Source organism: Schistocerca cancellata, chromosome 9 (genome assembly GCF_023864275.1).
Source record: "Schistocerca cancellata isolate TAMUIC-IGC-003103 chromosome 9, iqSchCanc2.1, whole genome shotgun sequence".
In the NCBI taxonomy this organism is placed as follows: domain Eukaryota; kingdom Metazoa; phylum Arthropoda; class Insecta; order Orthoptera; family Acrididae; genus Schistocerca; species Schistocerca cancellata.
In genome coordinates, this window is record NC_064634.1 from 118,188,030 (window position 1) to 118,210,933 (window position 22,904).

Below are 22,904 nucleotides of genomic sequence, written 5' to 3' on the forward strand. Positions count from 1 at the left end.
TTAGTTAGCCGCTAAAACAACGCCGAAAAAGCAGTTAAATTTACAATTGGAATATTTATTCTACTCACAAAACATTGTTTATAAATTGTACTACTGATAAAAGGAAATATTTTAATACTGGAATATAAAAACCAACTGCGTTCAACAAAAAATGTGAACGGATATTCCCTGAATGGGTTTCCAAGTTCTATAATGGATCGAAGGGTGACCTATGCCATATCACATCTATAATCTAGGTTTAAATTAAGTTGCATAAAAGAGAAAACTATCAAAAATGGTCTACAATGACCCTCAATTGTCTTTAATTACTTATTTAAATTGTCTTAAATTACAGTGGCTGATGTGGCTTCTCAATAACTATATAACAGAAAAATCATCGCATTTCAGATTTTAACTTCAAGTAGCAAATGTGAATACCACAAAGTTTAATTGGCGATCGACACTAGTATTACGTAAAAATGGGATGCAACAGATGAGACTTCTGCAGTTCTGAGTGAAGCCTTATGCGCTCTTATGCGGCATCGAGTGCGTTCATTACCTCGTCGGTGGTTAGGTAGCGTCAGGGGCTGCTGGCGGCGCAGCTCCACACACCTCGCCATCTCGGTAGCAACTCTCTCGAATTTATTCTTACTACTGTTTACCAAAGTTGGTTTAAGAAAAAGGTGTCTGGCTGCGTTTTCAACTGACCAATCAGCGTCTCAATTTTAACCTTAAGCTCCGCCTACAAAAATTGTGTCTATCCAATGAGAAACGTTATACTTTCCGTGGTGGGGCAATGTTTTTAATGTTTCATACGTAACAGCTGGTGTGGCTCTTTTAGTGTTATCGTAAGATCTATACTGTTCTTCTGGAGGGCTCTATTTTTAACACGGGCTGGAGGATGGGCCTCTTGGCGGTCGGCCGGCGATGTGGGTGTCCCATTGTCCCGCTGTTATCGTAAGGCCTTCTAGCCTACACTGCTCTGCTCCCGGCTTCTGTTCTCATTCCTCCTCACGGAACAGCGTCTGTTTCATGGTGGGAAGGTATGACATGCATTTAGACGTTCTTGTGTTAGTCTGTGGTATTCCATTTGCTCACTCGTTGATCGTATTACTTTGGTTAATTTAATGTCAGGATTTATTCGGAGGTATGTGACATATTGCCGGATTTGCTATCATTTCATGGTTTTCATGGAAGGTGTTGGATTTGCCTGACACCTTACAGCCTCACGAGATTCGACTTAGGTGGCGTCACATTTCGCTACACAGCGTATGCAGACGACCTGGTTCTTGTGCTTCGCAACGCCGACGATGTAACCAGCGCACTAGAATGGATTGCCGCACACGGTGTGACGTCAGGCAGCTGACTCAACGTCACCAAATCGGCCGCCATGAACATAGGAGAACGGTTGACCCCAGCGTGTGTCGACCCCCTAAAGCTTAGTGGTACTATCAAATGTCTCAGAGTTTCACGGCGACTTATGGCGCATTGCGGCCCTTAATTACAGCCGCTCATGACAACAAATTCGGGTCAGGCCTCAAACTTTCGTCTGCGGTCATTCTTCAAATGACATACTTACTCAATGTTTACCTAGCATTGATCCTTCCACACATGGCCCGTGTACATGTTAAGTTACCACATATAAAAATATCTGCAGTTATGCGTGTTACACTCTGTATAACTGGTTGAGAACGTACAGCGCCCCAATAACTATATTTGACAGCAACTGCACACAATCTATTGTATCTCGAATGACTGATAGGCATTGACTCACTACATTACCATGACACCGAAATTGTAAGCAAAAGCCATTGCTTCACACTTCTATAGTATTAGAATGAATATGAATTTTGATTGCTCGGTTTGAAATTACATCTTCACTACGATTTTATTCAGGATATTCCACGAACTTTTGGTAAGAAATGTTCTGCTTCATAAAAAGGTTTTTGAAGGAAATAAAAATTTTGAAACAGTTAAAAGTCAGAAAGACCGAGAAAATGCTGTTGAGGATCAACAAATGCAATCAAGAAAACTGCCAAATATATATGTGAGGAACCAGAATAATCTTTATACATTGTACAGCATATCCTATACCACCGAGCGAGGTGGCGCAGTGGTTAGCACACTGGACTCGCATTCGGGAGGACGACGGTTCAATCCCGTCTCCAGCCATCCTGATTTAGGTTTTCCGTGATTTCCCTAAATCGTTTCAGGCAAATGCCGGGATGGTTCCTTTGAAAGGGCACGGCCGATTTCCTTCCCCATCCTTCCCTAACCCGAGCTTGCGCTCCGTCTCTAATGACCTCGTTGTCGACGGGACGTTAAACAACACTAACCTAACCCTATCCTATAACACTCGGCAATGCTACTCTACTGGACATTAAAATTGCTACACAAAGAAGAAATGCAGATGATAAACGGGTATTCATTGGACAAATATAATATACTAGAACTGACATGTGATTACATTTTCACGGAATTTGGGCGCATGGATCCTGAGAAATCAGTACCCAGAACAACCACCTCTGGCCGTAATAACGGCCTTGATACGCCCGGGCATTGAGTCAAACAGAGCTTGGATGGCGCGTACAGGTACAGCTGCCCAAGCAGCTTCAAAACGATACCACAGTTCATCAAGAGGAGTGACTGGCGTATTATGACGAGCCAGTTGCTCGGCCACCATTGACTACACGTTTCAATTGGTGAGAGATCTGGTGAATGTGCTGGCCAAGGCAGCAGTCGAACATTTTCTGTATCCAGAAAGGCCCATACAGGACCTGCAATATGCGGTCGTGCATTATCCTGCAGAAATGTAGGGTTTCGCAGGGATAGAATGAAGGGTAGAGCCATGGGTTGTAAGTTGTAACACATCCGAAATGTAACGTCCACTGTTCAAAGTGCCGTCAATGCGAACAAGACGTGACCGAGGCGTGTAACCAATGGCACCCCACACCATCACGCAGGGTCATACGCCAGTATGGTGATGACGAATACACGCTTCCAATGTGCGTTCACCGCGATGTCACCAAACACGGATGCGACCATCATGATGCTGTAAAGAGAACGTGGATTCATCCGAAAAAATTACGGTTTGCCATTTGTGCACCCAGTTTTGTCATTGAGTACACCATCGCGGGCGCTCCTGTCTGTGATACAGCGTCAAGGGTAACTGCAGCCATGGTCTCTGTGCTGATAATCCATGCTGCTGCAAACGTCGTCGAACTGGTCGTGGAGATGGTAGTTGTCTTGCAAACGTCCCCATCTGTTGAATCAGGGATCGAGACGTGGCTGCACGATTCGTTACAGCCATCTGGATAAGATGCGTCACCTCGACTGCTAGTGATAGGAGGCCGTTGGGATGCAGCACGGAGTTCCGTATTATCGTCCTGAACCCACCGATTCCATATTCTATAACAGTCATTGGATCTCGACTAACGCGAGCAGCAATGTCGCGATACGATAATCCGCAATCGCGACAGGCTACAATTCGACCTTTATCAAAGTCTGAAACGTGATGGTACGCATTTCTCCTCCTTACACGAGGCATCACAACACCGTCTCACCAGGCAACGCCGATAACTGCTGTTTGTGTATGAGAAACCAGTTGGAAACTTTCCTCATGTCAGCACGTTGTAGGTGTCGCCATCGGTGTCAACCTTGTGTGAATGCTCTGAAAAGCTAATCATTTGCATATCACAGCATCTTCTTCCTGTCGGTTAAATTTCGCTTCTGTAGCACGTCATCTTCGTGGTGTAGCAATTTTAGTGGGCAGTCGTGTAGATCTGCAGTTTAGTATAGTCATAGGCAATTAATTATTGCTAGAAATGCACGTGAATTTTGTAACACAAATAAAGCCTATCCCCTCTTGAACGCTCTACGCTCCCTCGCCCCTCCCCACCCCTTTCCCACCACGCTCTACTTTGCGGCGGGGGGGGGGGGGGGGAGAGACGTGTGACAAAATATATCAGTCATTATTCGGTCCTGCCGGTCTCGTCAAATAACTGCAACCTTATTTTTATTCCGGTATTGATTAGTGGCCTAAGAGAACCATCCACACCGCAAAGCTGCGAGTTACACGACAGGAACTTCTCACCGCGCCGCTGTTCCGAGCCGGCAGGATGTCGGCTGTCTTCGCATGTGTTCGAGTCCGTCCGCGCCGTGTCACCCCCACCATCGCGTCTGGCTCTCCGGCGAAACACTCCAACCCCGCACAGCCGGCAGCTCAGTTGCGCACGAGCAACGCGCGCGCTAGGGTCGTGCGGCGGTGAGGAAGCAGCCGCCACCCAGCTCGGGAAGTGTGGTCGTGTCGCGGGCTGTGGTGGTCGCCGAGTTCGTATCAAGTGATCCAAACACACGTGCAGCCTCTCATACTATCTTAATAGATGGACTGCTGAGCTGAATGCGTGTTAATGCCCACAGAGCATTGTTGCAACTGACTGTTGTTTCCTGGTTTTGGCGTCAACGCGTTGTTTCGAAACATAACTAAGTACCCGTCGTTACGAAGCTAGTTAGTTAGCCCTTACGCTCTACGACTTGAAGCCTGTTGGAGAAAATTGAACTGATGCACACAAAAATAAATTGTTTTGCAAATAGGTAGAATTCAATCTGACATATCTCTTACCAGAGACTGATCACACTCTTAAAATTTATTACGCTCTCTGTATTTAACTAGACCAGTAATATGCCGTACATTTCTGCAGAGAATCTTTTAAAAAACAGTCAGGAAATAGTTTTATGGTGGTTTTATTAGGAAGCCAGTTGGATTATTCATCAGCATTCCATCGAAAGTAAAATCCGCTCTATTCTGAATCAGCCGAGAGGGATTACTCACTATCAAAGAGGGAGTTCTGACACAAGTGCAAAATTTAAGAATTGGATATTACAGTCCTCAAATTTGTCAGTTGCAGCAACTCATGTTCGAGTCTGAAACACCAGTATAGTCGAACATAATGCCACTCTAGTCTCCGTGCAATTTTACGCGTTCTGAATAACAATTCATGCACGAAGAACTGCCTTCGCTGCAATCAAGTCAGAACACATCTCTGTTTCAAACCGAGAATATTTCTGTGACGCAGCTGTAATGAACTGAAGATATCAGCGGATTTTCTGAAGAGCTTTTGTTGAGCAAAATCAGCGTCGGCTGCAGTCTGGAGAGACAATGCATCGCAGCTGGAGAGGCTCCACGCTTGACGGACGGCCTGTCCGTTCCTAGCGATCGTGCGGGACACAGCCAGTGACGGGGACCGACGTGCGGTGCATTGTGAACACAGCCAACAGAGTTCATCCGCAGAAATGTCCTCCAGTCTTCAGCGGCGACCTTCGGCGTCCTTCTGGAAGCAGCACCGGCGCCCACTGCCCTGGTGCGCTGTAGCGCTGCTTCTGGCTGCGGCAGCTGCGGCAGTTGTCGCGGAGCCAACAACCCCAGCGCAAGGTAGGAAAATAAAGATACAAGGCAAAAGATTAAGACACGCGGTACAGTTTGAGTGCTCTTTTTTTCTGCTGTTTGCATGTGTGATTTTCTGCCTCTCTTGCGTCTTTTTGAAGTCAGGATGCAATCGGAAAATCGAACAGGATTCATTTTCTGCCTCTCTTGCGTCATTTTGAAATTAGACTGCAGTCGGAAAATCGGACTAGATTCATTTTCTCCAATTATCCAGCTGCAGTCCAAATATATTCATATAAACAAATTCACTTGGAAATGAGAATAAATTCTCGAAACGCGTTGTGCTAAGCATCAAAGGATAAGTAACTGGTGCAGTTTTCATTACTTAAATCACGAATTAGTTGCGTAATTACCTGGGATTCCACGTTCCTCAGTAACAGCTTTTAACCACTGAAGTAGGTGATGAATAATTTTTGCTTATTTATTTATTTTCAGCCAAAATTGTGTCTTGAAATATTTTTGTTCCCTCAGTGAGCGTTTGCCACAGGTTCTAGCTGACATCTTTGGACCTACAGGAAATATTACTGCGTACAAATCACACACCCATAGCAAGAGCGCACGCCGTTTATAAAACTTTCAGCTAGTCAAATACGTAACTGTGGCACCTTTGTTTTATAAATGGAGTGTGCCCTCGTTATGGTTGTGCGATTCATGCACAGTAATATGATTTCCAGAAGATTCGAAGATGACAGACGCTGTTGAAAACGGACTTTCAGGAAATGGAAATATTTCGAAACGGGATCTTAGCTGCTATAATTCTTATTAATCAGCAAACAGCAGTTCGCGCCCAGCTACGTGTGCAACCTATGCAGGGGACTAATATCCCCTACCGCTGGCTGACTTGCCTCCTTTCGAGTAGGATGCACCGAAGAAGTACACCTTATGAGGTTTGCAGTGGGACGTCCCCGCACGTGGCTTTGCTTTCTCTTACGTCGCGAGGAGACACCAGTGTGTTATACAAGTCAAACACAGCTATCGATACGATATAATCGAATTTGTTTTATATGTCGACCTGAGGGCTGGTCTGTGTCTACCACAGTAGCTGCTCTCTATTTCAACTGATAATGAGGCGAACGTTGATCGTGCTTTATGATTTTGTGTGATGTCAGGACTTGTTCCCAATACACTGCGCGCGAGGTTTTATTCTGTCGCGTAGTGGCTCATCCATCTATTATTTTTAAGTAGTACCCTGTTTCAAAAATGTGTGTGAAATCTTATGGGACTTAACTGCTAAGGTCATCAGTCACTAAGCTTACACACTACTTAACCTAAATTATCCTATTACACACTACTTAACCTAAATTATCCTAAGGACAAACACACACACCAATGCCCGCGGGAGGACTCGAACCTCCTCCGGGACCAGCCGTACAGCCCATGACTGCAGCGCCTCAGACCGCTCGGCTAATCCCGCGCGGCTACCCTGTTTCCCCGTGTCTGTCCCGATATTTTATCCTTGATTTTACCTAATATTTCTGCTGTATTTTGTCTGTTATGGCTGGTCTTTTATTAATCTTACAAAAGCAGGATTGTATTTTCCATACGTGTATGAGAGTACACCATGGTTTTCAAATGTATTGTTATTTTGAATCGCTTTTCACCACCATCGACTGTATTCATTTCAAACAAAGACACTGGTAACCTCGCCGCTTAGCACCACTAATCTAATTCATCATCATCGTCATCAAAAGATTATTGAGCAAAACTGAAGTGAACTACGATAGAATGGAATGTATTAAAGAAGAGAATGAAATTATATTTCACATAATTATAGGTCGTTTACTGTGAGAAATACTTTAAAACATCGTCTGTAGAAAGAAGAACTTCACAAACTGCCCACCAGTAAAATACCTTTTTACGAAGACCTTTCTCGTACGTACTCCACGCCTTCTTTTTGGTCTTTTCTTCACTGTGAGTGGCAAAAACTGTAAAAATATATGGTTGTTAAGACGAGTCGCTGTTGGTGTTCAAGGGGTGTGTCTAATTGATCACATTTGTTGTGCAGAGGATACTATCAGCTGTTTCGCAAGACTGTTGATGACAAACTCCGATCTGACTTTTTCACCGCCATTTTTTTTTTTTTGGCCACAGTACATACATTAAAGAATGCACCCTCCAAGAAATGACGACCGAGTGCGGTGGTGCAGTGGTTAGCGAACAGGATTCTCATTTGGGAGGGCGACGGTTCAAACGTGCGTCCTGTTATCCTGAGTCAGGCTTTCCGCGATTTCCCTAAATCGCTTCAGGAAACGCCGGGATGGCTCCTTTGAAAGGGCACGGCCGACTTCCTTCCCCATTCGGCCCCAATCCTATGGCACTGATGACCTCGCTGTTTGGTCCCCTCCCGCAAGTCAAGCAGCCAACCTTCCTCGGGCATGGGTGTGTGTGATGTCCTTAGGTTAGTTAGGCTGAAGTAGTTCCAAGTTCTAGGGGACTGATGACCTCAGATGTTAAGTCCCATAGTGCTCAGAGCCATTTTTTGAACCAAGCAGCCAACCAATAAATGGCATAAAATATCACGATAATATTTTCTCCGGTCTGCATGTGACCATTTGGTAGCTTTTGAACTGGGAATGGCTCCTATTAACGTCTGCCATATTTTTCTAGTAGTCCAAGACAACACTTTGTTTGTGCACGATGCTATTATTTGAATTTCTTTCCTGAAATATATTGTCCTGGAACGTGCCAACCATCAAGAAGTCTTTCTATTTCAACATTTTTTATGCATTCGCACATCCGCAGTTTTTCATTTTTCAGGATGTCAGAGAACTTCTTTCTGTTTTGGCTCATTGTGCCGACAAACATGGCTGTTCTTAATCGTAACTTCGTCAAACGGATCTGGACTAGTGGAGCAATTGTTGAGTTAAATACAGTAACCCTTTACGAACAACTCATGAGCAAGCTCTAATATAATCCGAGAAGTAGCGCACTTTCTTTCCTGGACAACGAGTGTTGTAATTTGCACCCTCAGGTGTAAAAACAAGGAAAACCACTATAATTGGCCGATAATACAGAATCTTGACTGACTGGAGGTGCTATCTAGTGGAGAAAGCAATAACTAGTAGCATTATAACGCCTGATAGCCTAAAACTTGTCGTTCCACTTACGTATAAACCATAGATTGCTGCTGACGGATGTTTCCGTGGGCAGCTTTTAGTATGGCCTGGAAGAGTCGCCATTGGTATACCGTTCGAACATCTGTCTTATGTACGTAGTATGTTAATCAAGGTTTCAACGAAGAATCTGAGCTTACGCTCAGGGAAATTGTGTCAATCGATTAAGTTTCAGATGTGGTCCACCGGTGATTCGGGCTTCGGGCTAAGATATTTGTACCGTTTGAAAAAAATCTTCTTCGTTTCGATTTCACGTGAACGGTTTTTTCTGGGAGGTGTCTAAAGCGCGCCAGTTCTATACTTTAAACTCATACGAATCGGTTCAAACTTTGGACGCAGGTAGATACATGGATAAAGTCAAAACGAAACTTTTTTAACCAACGATCTTTTTTCATTGTTGAGATACGATGGTATGAAGCCGAGATCAATGTAGCACAAAAAAAAATTGTTCTATGTGAAATGAATGCTCAGAAACTGTTTAACGTGAATCAGATAAATAAAAAAATGCATGCTTGGGATAAAATTGAAAACGCTTTAAAAAATTTAGCCTCAGTTGGCTTTTACGTGCAAAAAAGACGTTTCATCCTTTTTTTACTTGTACCACTTATTTGTTTCAAATTTGTGCCAATCGGTTCGAATTTTACAAGAAGGTAGAGAAATACATGTAATTAATGGCCGTCCAGTTGTTTTGTGAAAGCTTTCCCCACGGTATAAGCAACATGGCTCGAAAGACAATTTAAAAAAAAATCTATACCGGGTCAGTCGTCCCCTGAGTCAAGAAAAGTCTACACCGGTTGCCAAGCCACGACGGCCCAATGTCAAAATTATGACAGAGTAAAAGGTCGGAATCAGGTTGAAATATGCTCCTACCGTAGCAGAAAAAAAAGGCGAATACGTCCTGGGCAGATTTAAGGATGTAAAGCAAGGGAACTAATTTTTCGACTTAGCTGGAGGCCTTAAAGACATTGAAATCAAAATATCGTGATACATTCACGCTCTTTTGCGAGTTAACCCTACTTTTAACCCTGATTTCCCAACTCAGTGAGCTATCTTAGACCCACCCCGTGTCACGGGTGTAAGAACAAATAGACACAGATTTATGTGCTTCTAGAGAGTGAGATGCATCGACAGTAGGAAGTATCCGAGAGTGGTGGTGCTTCTGTAACAGGAAATAACCCAGTGTGAGCATGCATGCATCGTACACTTTAATGACACGTTGTGTCATACTACACGACATGACAAACACCATGTTGGGTGATATGTGGTGCGTGTAAAGCTATGCGACATGATATGTATCATGTTAGTTTACTTGGTACGACGCATTGTATTACACGACTAACAGTAAAAAGTGAAAAAGCGCGAAGATGTCAAGATGTCTTGACATAAATGTCTCTGAAGTTGCCAGATAAGTTGAAAAGCTAGTTCCCTTCTTTTAAATTCCTAAGTCTGCCCAGGACACATTCACCTTATTTTTGTACAGCGATAGGAGCACTTTTCATTCTGGTAATAATATTGGCGCCTCTTTGTTCTATTCCGTTCGCGTGCTCGGGGATAGACCGATGACTACGTGTCTCTGTACGCACTTATACTCTAGAGCGCTACACGATGTATTCGTACGTGATAACAGAATGGTTGAACAGTCAAACGCACACTGTCAAAATTCATGCAATGGGTTTTCGCGATAACTACGTCGTCTTTTGTCACCATAGACTGGTATTTAAAATACCGGGCGGCCGCTGTGACCGAGCGGTTCTAGGGGCTTCAGTCCGGAACCGCGCGACTGCTACGGTCGCAGGTTCGAATACTGCCTCGGGCATGTATGTGTGTGATGTCCTAAGGTTAGTTAGGTTCAAGTAGTTCTAAGTTCTAGGGGACTGATGACCTCAGACGTTAAGTCCCATAGTGCTCAGAGCCATTTGAACCATTTAAGTTCCCGAACACTTTCATATGGTCTATACCGGCCTGTTACCGACACAGCAACGAGTCTCCGAAATCGTTTGATGACTGTTGTCATGCCTCTCGATAAAGACTCATAACTCTGAAACTGGTCGCACTGAGCTGTTGCGTGCTGTATCCTTTGCAGTTGCAGAGCACTTTCCCAGAATCTTCCAACAAATATACACGATCCAGTCACGTTAGTGTGACCAACGCCTGTGTTCGATGTCATCAAGCAATAACCAGTCACAAACGGCAGGTGGCAGCACTGGCAGGGGAGGCTACGTAAAGCGTGCTGGAGGGACTCAGAAAAAAGTGTAGTCGCTGTTGTGAAGCAGAAACGGACCGCCTTATCCAAAGTCCAAAAGAGCATGATCATTGGCTTCCAGGCCAAAGGTGGAAGCATTTCCGAAGTTCGTAAACTGCTCGCGTATCGCCGTGGTTAAAGTATACCGTGCATGGCAAAACAGTGCAACTGTGAGCGCTACGGGCCATAGAAGACAGGGGTGACGTATACGAGCGGAGATGTGTGCGAGCGAATACACGTGCAACTGTTGAGAAACTGACCGCCCAATTGAACGACGATGCTACCAACAGAGTCTCCTCAACGACCGTTCAACGTATGGGCCTCCAAAGCAGGTGCATGGTTCCTGCATTCACGCTGACTGCTGATTATCGGTGACGAAGACTGGAAAAGGCACGCCATCACGTGCGCGTCCGTTGTGTGGTGGTAAGTGGCCTTCTCAGATGAATCTCATCTTATGCTGCATCGGACAGGTGGCCGTTGGTGTGTACGGCGTGAAACGTCTGAAAGCGGAACACCCTGCGAGAGTCGTCCGTCGAAAGGGTCCAGGCTGGAGGGCGTCCCCTGGGTGACGTCGTTTTGGAAGGCGCAGTGGATCAACCCAAATATGCGTCCACCCTCGGGGACCATGTCCACCGCTACACGCAGTTTGTTTTTCCTCGGCACGATGGTATCTATCATCAGGACAACGCAACATGTCACGCAGCTCAAAGTGTACGTGCGTCATTTGAAGAGGTCCAGGATAAATTTACCGCAATCCCCTGGGCACCAAACTCCCCGGACGTAGGTCCAGTCGAGAATCTATGGGACCATTTCGATCAAACTGTACGCGTCATGGATCCTCAACCGAGAAACCTAGGGCAGCTGATCACGGCATTGCAGACGGCAGGACGCCACATACCTGTCGGTACCTTAGAGAACCTCACTGACTCTGTTCTTGCACGTCTCGCAGCTTTGGACAAGTTAATGTGACACGACAGCATAATCCTTCCATTCATTTTCCCTAATACTGATTTTGAAAGTCCTACTTCACATAGCTTCTCAAGGCACTGCGAACGAATCCCGAATTTATCATTGCTTCGTGCGACATCCGTTACGGATCTTGCGATAACTCGTGTTTTCTACCCTCTGTCTGTAGATGATATTTGTGATATACTTTAACTACTTCGTCGGTTATGTGCTTACACCAGTAGTCAGTGTATCAAACTTGATTGCTTCATGTACTTTTTCCCTGTTTTGTATTTTAAATGTATTTTGGTATTTCCTATAGTTGCCATGTTTTTGAAGTTCCTCGAAATGAGGAAGTGGAAAGAGATACCTATACTCAATCGAAAATGCGTCACCGACTCGCTAGGCGCTCAGCGGGCGGTGCGGAACTATGTTTTCGAATTTTTTCAAATTGTTGCATCCTTGAGCCCCCGGTTCGCGATGTACGCTCCCAGGTTACAGAGGTCATGGATCACACTTTATTAATAATTATAGTACAATGTAATGTCTCTAGTGACAGTTACATTTTCTGCGAGTACACCGTCCTTTCATCCATACACGTATTTTTTCATCATTACTAACTTCTCTACGTGAGCGTGTATACAATGTAAATGGCATATTACTATATTAATTAATACTTGTTTTTAACGACCGCTTTCGACAGGTGAAACTGACATCTTCTGATCTTCAATATTTTTTGTTATAAACTGTGTCCCTCATAATGGAACACGATTTATAACCAAAAATTTTTTGACGATCGGAAGATGACAGATTCATCTGTCGAAACCAGTAGTCAATAATGAATATCAATTAATGCGATCTTTTCAAGTTACTATTGTCTTATTGAAGTATCTCCCGCTTTTATAGATTTCCCTATTCAGAAAACGGAAGGAAATTAAAAATTTTGAGATACTTTCGGGGACATTTGGCGATGATTCTTCGTACGTTCGTAGTGAGAATGGAAGTTTGGATGACTGTCAGTGAATGGTTTTACGGTTCCGAGAACGATTCCAGTGACCGTGATATAATTAGACCTGTAAAGAAGCGTAAGGCAGCAGTGTTTTCAAGTGATTCCCACAGTAACGAAGATGGTGATATGTTTCTGCCAATGATTCGTTTTGCCATTATGTTAAAATTACCCTTAAATCTTATACGACTTAAGTATATAAGATATACACCCCATTCTTATAATCAGATACCATCTGATTCTTTCACTTTGTAACAGGCACATTCTTGTATTTATGCTCAGTTAAAGAGAGCTCCCGTTAAGTACAAGAGCAAATTTTGCCCAAGTCGTTCTGCATTTCCTCAAAGTCATCCATAGACGGTACTTTCTTGCAGAGCGGGGGTTTCCAAAGCTTGCCTTTGACACAGCACTTTCACAGTCCTGATACTCTGAAGGAACACATTACTTTGAAGGTTAACAAAATTTTTAAAAACTCCGAAAATCTTGTTTTATTCAGTGATCACTTCAATTTTATATCACAATTGATAATACAGAAATCATAATAAAACTTTTAAAACATAATTAATTTAGCGAAATGTCGATTCCATATTCCTAGATTTCCAGAAGTCTTTTGATACCGTGCCTCACACACGACTATTAACCAAATTGCTTGCAAATGGAGTATCGTCTCAATTGTGTGTCTGGATTCGTGATTTCCCCTCAGAGAGGTCACAGTTCGTAGTGATGACGGTAAATCATCCAGTAGAACAGAAGTGATATCTGGCGTTCCGCAAAGTAGTGTCATAGGCCCTCTGCTGTTCCTGATTTACATAAATGATCTAGGTGATAATCTGAGTAGCCCCCTTAGATTGTTTGCAGATGACGCTGTAATTTACCGTCTAGTAAAATCATCAGACGATCAGTTCCAATTTCTAAATTATGTGGAGAGAATTTGTGTATGGTGCGAAAAGAAAAGTGCGAGGTCATCCACACGGGAACTAAAAGAAGTCCGATAAATTTTGGGTATACGATAAATCGCACAAATCTAAGGGAGTTCGACTAAATACCTAGGAATTACAATCACAAGCAGTTAAATTGGAAAGACCACATAGATAATATTGTGGGGAAGGCGAAACAAAGACTGCGCTTTGTTAGCAGAACGCTTAGAAGATGCGACAAACCCACTAAAGTTACACTTTTCCGTCCTCTGTTGAAATGTTGCTCCGCAGTATGGGATCCTTACCAGGTAGGATTGACGGAGGATATAGAAAAAGTGCAAAGAAGGGCAGCTCGTTTCGTGTTATCGCGCATTAGGGATGAGAGTGTCACTAATATGATACGCGAGTTGGGGTGGCAGTCACTCAAACCAAGGCGGTTTTCTTTGCGGCGAGATCTATTTACGAAGCTTCAATCACCAACTTTCTCTTCCGAATGCGAAAATATTTTGTTGACAACCACCTACGTAGGGAGAATAGATCATCATAATAAAATAAGAGAATTCAAAGCTTGAACGGAAAGATTTAGATGTTCCTTTTTCCAACGCGCCATTCGAGAGTGGAATGGTAGAGTAGTAGTATGAAAATGGTTCGATGAACCCTCTGCCAGGCACTTAAGTGTGAATTGCAGAGTAACCGTGTAGATGAAGACTTTTTTTTTATAAGAGGTGGAGCCCCTCCACGCCCACACCGGCATGATGGCCAACACAAAAGGTCTACTGCCATCTCTGCATAAGGGTTAGTATTCACTAAAGTGAGGTGTCGCAGGATGTGGGTACTGCGATGTTTGCGTACGTCTGGTTAGGGTTAACCATTAATACGCGCTCATCTGAAGATAGATTGGTTAAAATCGGACGAAGGGTAGCGGTTTGAAGGACAGAGGAAAAAAAGTGCCAAGGCAAGAGCCAAGGGAAAAAAAACCTCTGCGATAGTTAGGTCTGGTGGTAAGAGCAGTAGCGGTTGTCTTGCTGCCTGCGATAGGTCGTGCAAGGATAGGCTTTGTTAGTAGTGGGTATCATGCATGTCGATACCTTGACGTTGTGCGTTTGTGCTGCTCGGCGGCTGTCGCTGGGTGCTGGTACAGAGTCCTCATTCAGCGTCAGCAACCTGCAACAGTTAGGTATGTTATCGATCTTGTGTCCGATAGGTCATATACCGGAAGCACGGTGTGAGGGAATGTTGGCAAATTGTTTGTGCGTCTGTGGGCGAGCTCGTCGGTGTCCCTGCTGTGGCCTGTTGGTCGGCTCTAATAGCAGCTGGTAGTTGCCAGTCAGTGTTGCTGATATGTAGGGGCTTACCGACGTTTGTCGCTGTTTGCGTATGTTAGTTTACCATAGGTGGCTATGCCCTAGCTAGCAGTGTCTTTGGCCGCTTGTGCTTCCACCTGTGGTTGTGATATGTAGATGTAGACGACATGTTATTAATACTTCTCCGCGGAGCACTTATTGACTTCCCACGTAACACCGGTGTTCCACGGAACACAGTTTAGAAAAGCCTGCTTTAGAGGACCTCATCGCCTGTGAACAATCGGATGTTGGTGACGATGCTGTGTAATAAATCATTTATGTATGTAGAGAACAAAGAGTTCTTGCTAAGCTTCCTTGGAGCACATCCTATATTACGTTCGTTTATGTAGAACGTTCACAGTCTAGTATAGCGTACTGGATTCTGTTAGTTAAATATTCATTTAGCTGTTCACATATTTGTGAAGAAACTCCATGTGACTGCACTTTGATAAGCAGTCTACGAAGAAGTACAGTGTCTAACGCCTTCCAGAAATCTACGTTGTCGAAAACTAATCGTTCACCTGCCTCCGCTGTCTGAAAGGTATTGATTATGAACTAAGCAAGCTGTGTATCCAGTCTGCCTCCGTAAATGAGTGCTCAGGGCGGCTGAATGCCATAAGGAGGACTCGGGTTCGATCCCCGATATTGCTAGGAATTTTTTCATGGTGTGAGGACTGCAACTGGAGGGTGCGTAGCCGTCTAATGCCAACTGAGGAACTACTTTACCGAGTGGTAGTGGCTCCAGCTCACGCAAACTGACAACGGGCTGGAGGGCGGTGTGCTGTAGAGATCAGAAACGCAGCGAAGATAAGTCTAATATTTGGGTGTCATGCTTCACAGATCAATCGCTGCTGTTACGTCAGTACTACAGGGCTTCCTTCTATCAGCGAGTTTGAAGAATCTGCTGCTGCTGTCGCTTCATTCTTGCCGACACTTTCTCTCTTATTGACACACGTAGAAGTGAATGGCTAGTTTGTGCCGGAGATGTGTACACGATCTTGACGCTGAAAAGTAAACACTGTCAAGGCGAAATCACCGACTGTAGTGATCGGATGGATTTTAACGAAGCTGTGTTTGGTGAGATAAACATTAATTCGTGCAAAATACGCAACTGCAAATGTTCTCCATTAGAGCAGGAGTGATATCTAGAATAAGTTTCACGCTATAGCCCACGCTTCAGAAAAAGCATACAAATTTGTTCCAATGCAAACAAAATGATTGTATTCTTATCTACTCAACTGCCAGTATGAGAAAACATATATACTGCGTCAGACAGAAACTGCGCACTGAGAATCGTTTCCGTTATATCCCTGCCGCAAAAAAGTGACCTATTTCTGTATTCATTTCGTCATCGCAGCTTGCATTTATGGGCTAACAGCAAGTTGTGTAGCTTATCATTTGTTTCTATAATTTATTTTAATGGTTAATCACCATTTAGCAGTGGCATTTCATCCTCACGTCATGTTTTCTGGTACTTTCGTTACAGACACATTAACGCCTCCAAAGTATGTACATGTCAAAATAATTATTAGGCATTTTCTGACTAGATAACAAATATTAAAATCAATTTACAGCAGTCCTCGAAAATGTTTCATCTATATAAATATACACGGTGACAATTACTGAAGAATATGAAAATAGAGAATTTAAATTAGCTACAAAGAATTTAAATTAGCTACAAACTACGTCGTGCACACACTTTATTAAACATGTGAACGTTGTTGTCGTTGTGGTCTTCAGTCCTGAGACTGGTTTGATGCAGCTCTCCATGCTACTCTATACCGTGCAAGCTTCTTCATCTCCCAGTACCTACCGCAACCTACATCCTTCTGAATCTGCATAGTGTATTCATCTCTTGGTCTCCCTCTACGATTTTTACCCTCCACGCTGGCCTCCAATACTAAATTGGTGATCCCTGGATGCCTCAGAACATGTCCTACCAACCGATCCCTTCTTCTAGTCAAGTTGTGCCGCAAACTCCTCCCCAATCCTATTCAATACTTCCTCATTAGTTATGTGATCTACCCATCTAATCTTCAGCATTCTTCTGTAGCACCACATTTCAAAAGCTTCTATTCTCTTCCTATCCAAACTATTTATCGTCCATGTTTCACTTCCATACACGGCTACACTCCATACAAATACTTTCAAAAATGAGTTCCTGACACTTAAATCTATACTCGATGTTAACAAATTTCTCATCTGCAGAAACGCTTTCCTTGCCATTGCCAGTCTACATTATATATACTCTCTACTTCGACCATCATCAGTTAGTTTGCTCCCCAAATAGCAAAACTACTTTACTACTTTAAGTGTCTCATTTCCTAATCTAATTCCCTCAGCATTACCCGACTTAATTCGACTACATTCCATTATCCTCGTTTTGCTTTTGTTGATGTTCATCTTATACCCTCCTTTCAAGACACTATCCATTCCGTTCAACTGCTCTACCAACTCCTTTGCTGTCTCTGACAGAATTACAATGTCATCGGCGAACCTCACGGTGGCCGAGTGGTTCAAGGCACTCAGTCCAGAACCGCGCGACTGCTGCGGTCGCAGGTTCGAATCCTGCCTCGGGCATGGATGTGTGTGATGTCCTTAGGATAGTTAGGTTTAAGTAGTTCTAAGTTCTAGGTTACTGATTACCACAGATGTTAAGTCCCATAGTTCTCAGAGCCATTTGAACCATTTTGAACATCAAAGTTTTTATTTCTTCTCCATGGATTTTAATAACTACTCCGAATTTTTCTTTTGTTTCCTTCATTGCCTGCTCAATATACAGATTGAATAATATCGGGGAGAGACTACAAACCTGTCTCACTCCTTCCCAACCACTGCTTCCTTTTCATATCCCTTGACTCTTATAACTGCCATCTGGTTTCTGTACAAATTTTACCCCTGCCACCTTCATATTTTGAAAGACAGTATTCCAAACATTGTCAAAAGCTTTCTCTAAGTCTACAAATGCTAGAAACGTAGGTTTGCCCTTCCTTAATCTAGCTTCTAAGATAAGTCGTAGGGTCAGTATTGCCGCACGTGTTCCAAAATTTCTACGAAATCCAAACTGATCTTCCCCGAGGTCGGCTTCTACTAGTTTTTCCATCCGTCTGTAAAGAATTCGCGTTAGTATTTTGCAGCTGTGACTTATTAAACTGATAGTTCGGTAATTTTCACATCTGTCAACACCTGCTTTCTTTGGGATTGGAATTATTATATTCTTCTTGAAGTCTGAGGGTATTTCGCCCGTTTCATACATCTTGCTCACCAGATGGTAGAGTTTTGTCAGGACTGGCTCTCCCAAGGCCGCCAGTAGTTCTAACGTAATGTTGTCTACTCCGGGGGCCTTGTTTCGACTCAGGTCTTTCAGTGCTCTGTCAAAGTCTTCACGCAGTATCGTATCTACATCCTCTTCATCTACATCCTCTTCCTTTTCCATGATATTGTCCTCAAGTACATCGCCCTTGTATAGACCCTCTATATACTCCTTCCACCTTTCTGCTTTCCCTTCTTTGCTTAGAACTGGGTTTCCATCTGAGCTCTTGATGTTCATGCAAGTGGTTCTCTTATCTCCAAAGGTCTCTTTAATTTTCCTGTAGGCAGTATCTATCTTATCCCTAGTGATACTCGCTTCTACATCCTTACATTTGTCCTCTAGCAATCCCTGCTTAGCAATTTTGCACTTCCTGTCGATCTCATTTTTGAGACGTTTGTATTCCTTTTTCCTTGCCTTATTTACCGTATTTTTATATTTTCTCCTTTCATCAATTAAATTCAATATATCTTCTGTTACCCAAGGATTTCTACTAGCCCTTGTCTTTTTACCTACTTGATCCTCTGCTGCCTTCACTACTTCATCCCTCAGAGCTACCCATTCTTCTTCTACTGTATTTCTTTCCCCCATTCCTGTCAATTGATCCCTTATGCTCTCCCTGAAACTCTGTACAACCTCTGGTTTAGTCAGTTTATCCAGGTCCCATCTCCTTAAATTCCCACCTTTTTGCAGTTTCTTCAGTTGTAATCTACAGATCATAACCAATAGATTGTAGTCAGAGTCCACATCTGCTCCTGGAAATGTCTTACAATTTAAAACCTGGTTCCTAAATCTCTGTCTTACCATTATATAATCTATCTGATACCTTTTAGTACCTCCAGGATTCTTCCATGTATACAACCTTCTTTTATGATTCTTGAACCAAGTGTTAGCTATGATTAACTTATGCTCTGTGCCAAATTCTAGAAGGCGGCTTCCTCTTTCATTTCGTAGCCCCAATCCATATTCACTTGCTACATTTCCTTCTCTCCCTTTTCCTACTACCGAATTCCAGTCACCCATGACTATTAAATTTTCGTCACCCTTCACTATCTGAATAATTTCTTTTATTTCATCATACATTTCTTCAATTTCTTCGTCAACTGCAGAGCTAGTTGGCATATAAACTTGTACTACTGTAGTAGGCGTGGGATTCGTATCTATCTTGGACACAATAATGCGTTCACTGTGCTGTTTGTAGTAGCTTACCCTCATTCCTATTTTCCTATTCATTATTAAACCTACTCCTGCATTACCCCTATTTGATTTTGTGTTTATAACCCTGTAGTCACCTGACCAGAAGTCTTCTTCCTCCTGCCACCAAACTTCATTAATTCCCACTATATCTAGCTTTAACCTATCCATTTCCCTTTTTAAATTTTCTAACCTACCTGCCCGATTAAGGGATCTGACATTCCATGCTCCGATCCGTAGAACGCCAGTTTTCTTTCTCCTGATAACGGCATCCTCTTGAGTAGTCCCCGCCCGGAGATCCGAATGGTGGACTATTTTGCCTCCGGAATATTTTACCCAAGAGGACGCCATCATCATTTAACCACACAGTAAAGCTGCAAGCCCTCGGGAAAAATTACAGTTGTAATTTCCCCTTGCTTTCAGCCGTTCGTAGTACCAGCACAGCAAAGCCGTTTTGGTTAGTGTTACAAGGCCAGATCAGTCAATCATCCAGACTGTTGCCCTTGCAACCAATGAAAAGGCTGCTGCCCCTCTTCAGGAACCACACTTCTGTCTGGCCTCTCAACAGATACCCCTCCGTTGTGGTTGCACCTACGGTACGGCTATCTGTATCGCTGAGGCACGCAAGCCTCCCCACCAACGGCAAGGTCCATGGTTCATGGGGGTGGGTAAACGTATCTACAGCTATTCGGATTTGACATGTTTGATACGCCTGCCGTCATTAGCTATGATGTGGTGCAGTCGAATAGCGAAATTCTGCATGACCGGCTGAAGTGTCGGAACATCGATGCTGTCGATGACCTTTTGAATATCTGCTTTCAGCTCGGCAAAAGTTTTGGGGTTTTTCCTGCACACATTACTTTTAATTTCTTTTTTTGGTCATCAGTCTTCTGGCTAGTTGGATGCGGCCTGCCAAGAATTCTTCTCCTGTGCCTACGTCCTCAATTACTTGCTGGATGTATTCCAGTCTCTGTTTTCCTCTACAGTTTTTGCGCTCTACAGCTCCCTCTAGTACCATGCAAGTCATTCCCTCATGTCTTAACAGATGTCCTATCATCCTGTACCTTCTCCTTATCAGTGTCTTCAACATGTTCCTTTCCTCTCCGATAGTGCGCGGAACCACCTCATTCCTTAGCTTATCAGTCAACCTAATTTTCAACATTCGTCTGTAGCACCACATCTCAAATGCTTCGATTCTCTTCAGTTCCGGTTTACTCACAGTCCATGTTTCACTACCATACAATGCTGTACTCCAGACGTACATTCTCAAAAATTTCTTCCTCAAATTAAGGCCGATATTTGATATTAGTAGACTTCTCTTGGCCAGGAATGCCCTTTTTGCCAATGCTAGTCTGATTTTGATGTCCTCCTTGCTCCGTCCATCATTGGTTTTTTACTGCCTATGTAGCAGAATGCCATAACTTCATGTGCTTCGTGACCATCAATCCTGATGTTAAGTTTCTCGCTGTTCTCATTTTTACTACTTCTCATTACCTTCGTCTTTCTTCAATTTACTCTCAATCCATACTCTGTACTCACTAGACTGTTCATTCCGTTCAGCAGATCATTTAATTCTTCTTCACTTTCACTCAGGATAGCAATGTCATCAGCGAATCGTATCATTGATATACTTTTACCTTGAATATTAATTCCACTCCTGAACCTTTCTCTTATATCCATCATTGCTTCCTCGATGTACAGATTGAACAGTAGGGGCGAAAGGCTGCATCCTTGTCTTACACCTTTTTAAATACGTGCACTTCGTTCTTGGTTGTCCATTCTTATTATTCCCTCTTGGCTGTTGTACATATTGTATTTGACCCGTCTCTTCCTATAGCTGACCCCTACTTTTCAGAATTTCGAACATCTTGCACCATCTTACATTGTCGAACGCTTTTTCCAGGTCGACAAATCCTATGAACGTGTCTTGATTTTTCTTTGGTCTTGCTTCTATCATTGACTGAAACGTCAGAATTGCCTCTCTTGTGCCTTTACTTTTCCTAAAGGCAAACTGATAGTCATCTAGCGCATCCTCAATTTTCTTTTCCCTTCTTCTGCGTATTATTCTTGTAAGCAACTTGGATGCATAAGCTGTTAAGCTGATTGTGCGATAATTCTCGCACTTGTCAGGTCTTGCCGTCTTCGGAATTGTGTGGATGATGTTTTACGAAAGTCAGATGGTATTATGCCACACTCATATATTCTACACACCAACCTGAATTGTCGTTTTCTTGCCACTTCCCCCAATGATTTTAGAAATTCTGATGTAATGTTATCTGTCCCTTCTGCCTTATTTGATCTTAAGTCTTCCAAAGCTATTTTAAATTCATATTCTAATGCTGGATCTCCTATCTCTTCTAAATCGACTGCTGTTTCTTCTTCTATCACATCAGACAAATCTTCCTCCTCATAGAGGCTTCCTATGTATTCTTTCCACCTATCCGCTCTCTCCTCTGCATTTAACAGTGGAATTCCCGTTGCACTCTTAATGTTATCACCCTTTTAATGTCACCGAAGGTGTTTTGAGTTTCCTGTATGCTGTTGAGTCTGTCCTTCCGACAATCATTTCTTTTTCGATGTCTTCACATTTTTGCTGCAGCCATTTCGTCTTAACATTTATTTCATTCCTCAGTGACTTGCTTTTCTGTATTCCTGAGTTTCGCGGAACGTTTTTGTACTTCGTCCTTTCATCGATCAATTGAAGTATTTCTTCTGTTACCCATGGTTTCTTCGCAGTTAGCTTCTTTGTAACTATATTTTCCTTCTCAACTTCTGTGATTGCCCTTTTGAGAAGTGTCCATTCCTCTTCAACAGTACAGCCTACTAAGCTATTCATTATTGATGTATCTATAGCCTTAGAGAACTTCAACCGCATCTCCTCATTCCTTAGTACATCTTTACTTATTGATTCTTCGTGACTAATGTCTTGAACTTCAGCCTTGTCTTCATCACTTTTATATTGTGATCTGAGTCTATGTCTGCTCCTGGGTACACTTTACAATCCAGTATCTGATTTCGGAATCTCTGTCTAACCATGATGTTCATAAATGTTCAAATGTGTGTGAAATCTTATGGGATTTAACTCCTAAGGTCATCAGTCCCGAAGCTTACACACTACTTAACCTAAATTATCCTAAGGACAAACACACACACCCATGGCCGAGGGAGGACTCGAACCTCTGCCGGGATCAGCCGCACAGTCTATGACTGCAGCGCATAAGACCGCTCGGCTAATCCCGCGCGGCCAACCATGATGTAATCTAACTGAAATCATACCGTATCACCCGGTCTTCTCCAAGTATACCTCCTCCTCTTATGGTTTTTGAACAGAGTATACGTTATTACTAGCTGAAACTTGTTACAGAACTCAATTAGTATTTCTCCTCTTTCATTCCCTGTCCCAAGTCCATAT

General features: G+C 43.2%; 1 protein-coding gene across 1 annotated transcript in view; it reads left to right on the top strand.

Moving 5' to 3' along the window:
• The first annotated feature begins 4,219 nt into the window (after positions 1 to 4,219).
• LOC126101219 (roundabout homolog 2-like) overlaps positions 4,220 to 22,904 on the top strand; it is a 348,383-nt gene continuing 329,698 nt past the window's right edge. Inside the window, exon 1 of the mRNA XM_049911911.1 lies at positions 4,220 to 5,410. Within this exon, the coding sequence (XP_049767868.1) occupies positions 5,272 to 5,410 (139 nt within the window). The 5' untranslated portion in view covers positions 4,220 to 5,271. The remainder of the gene's footprint in view (positions 5,411 to 22,904) is intronic.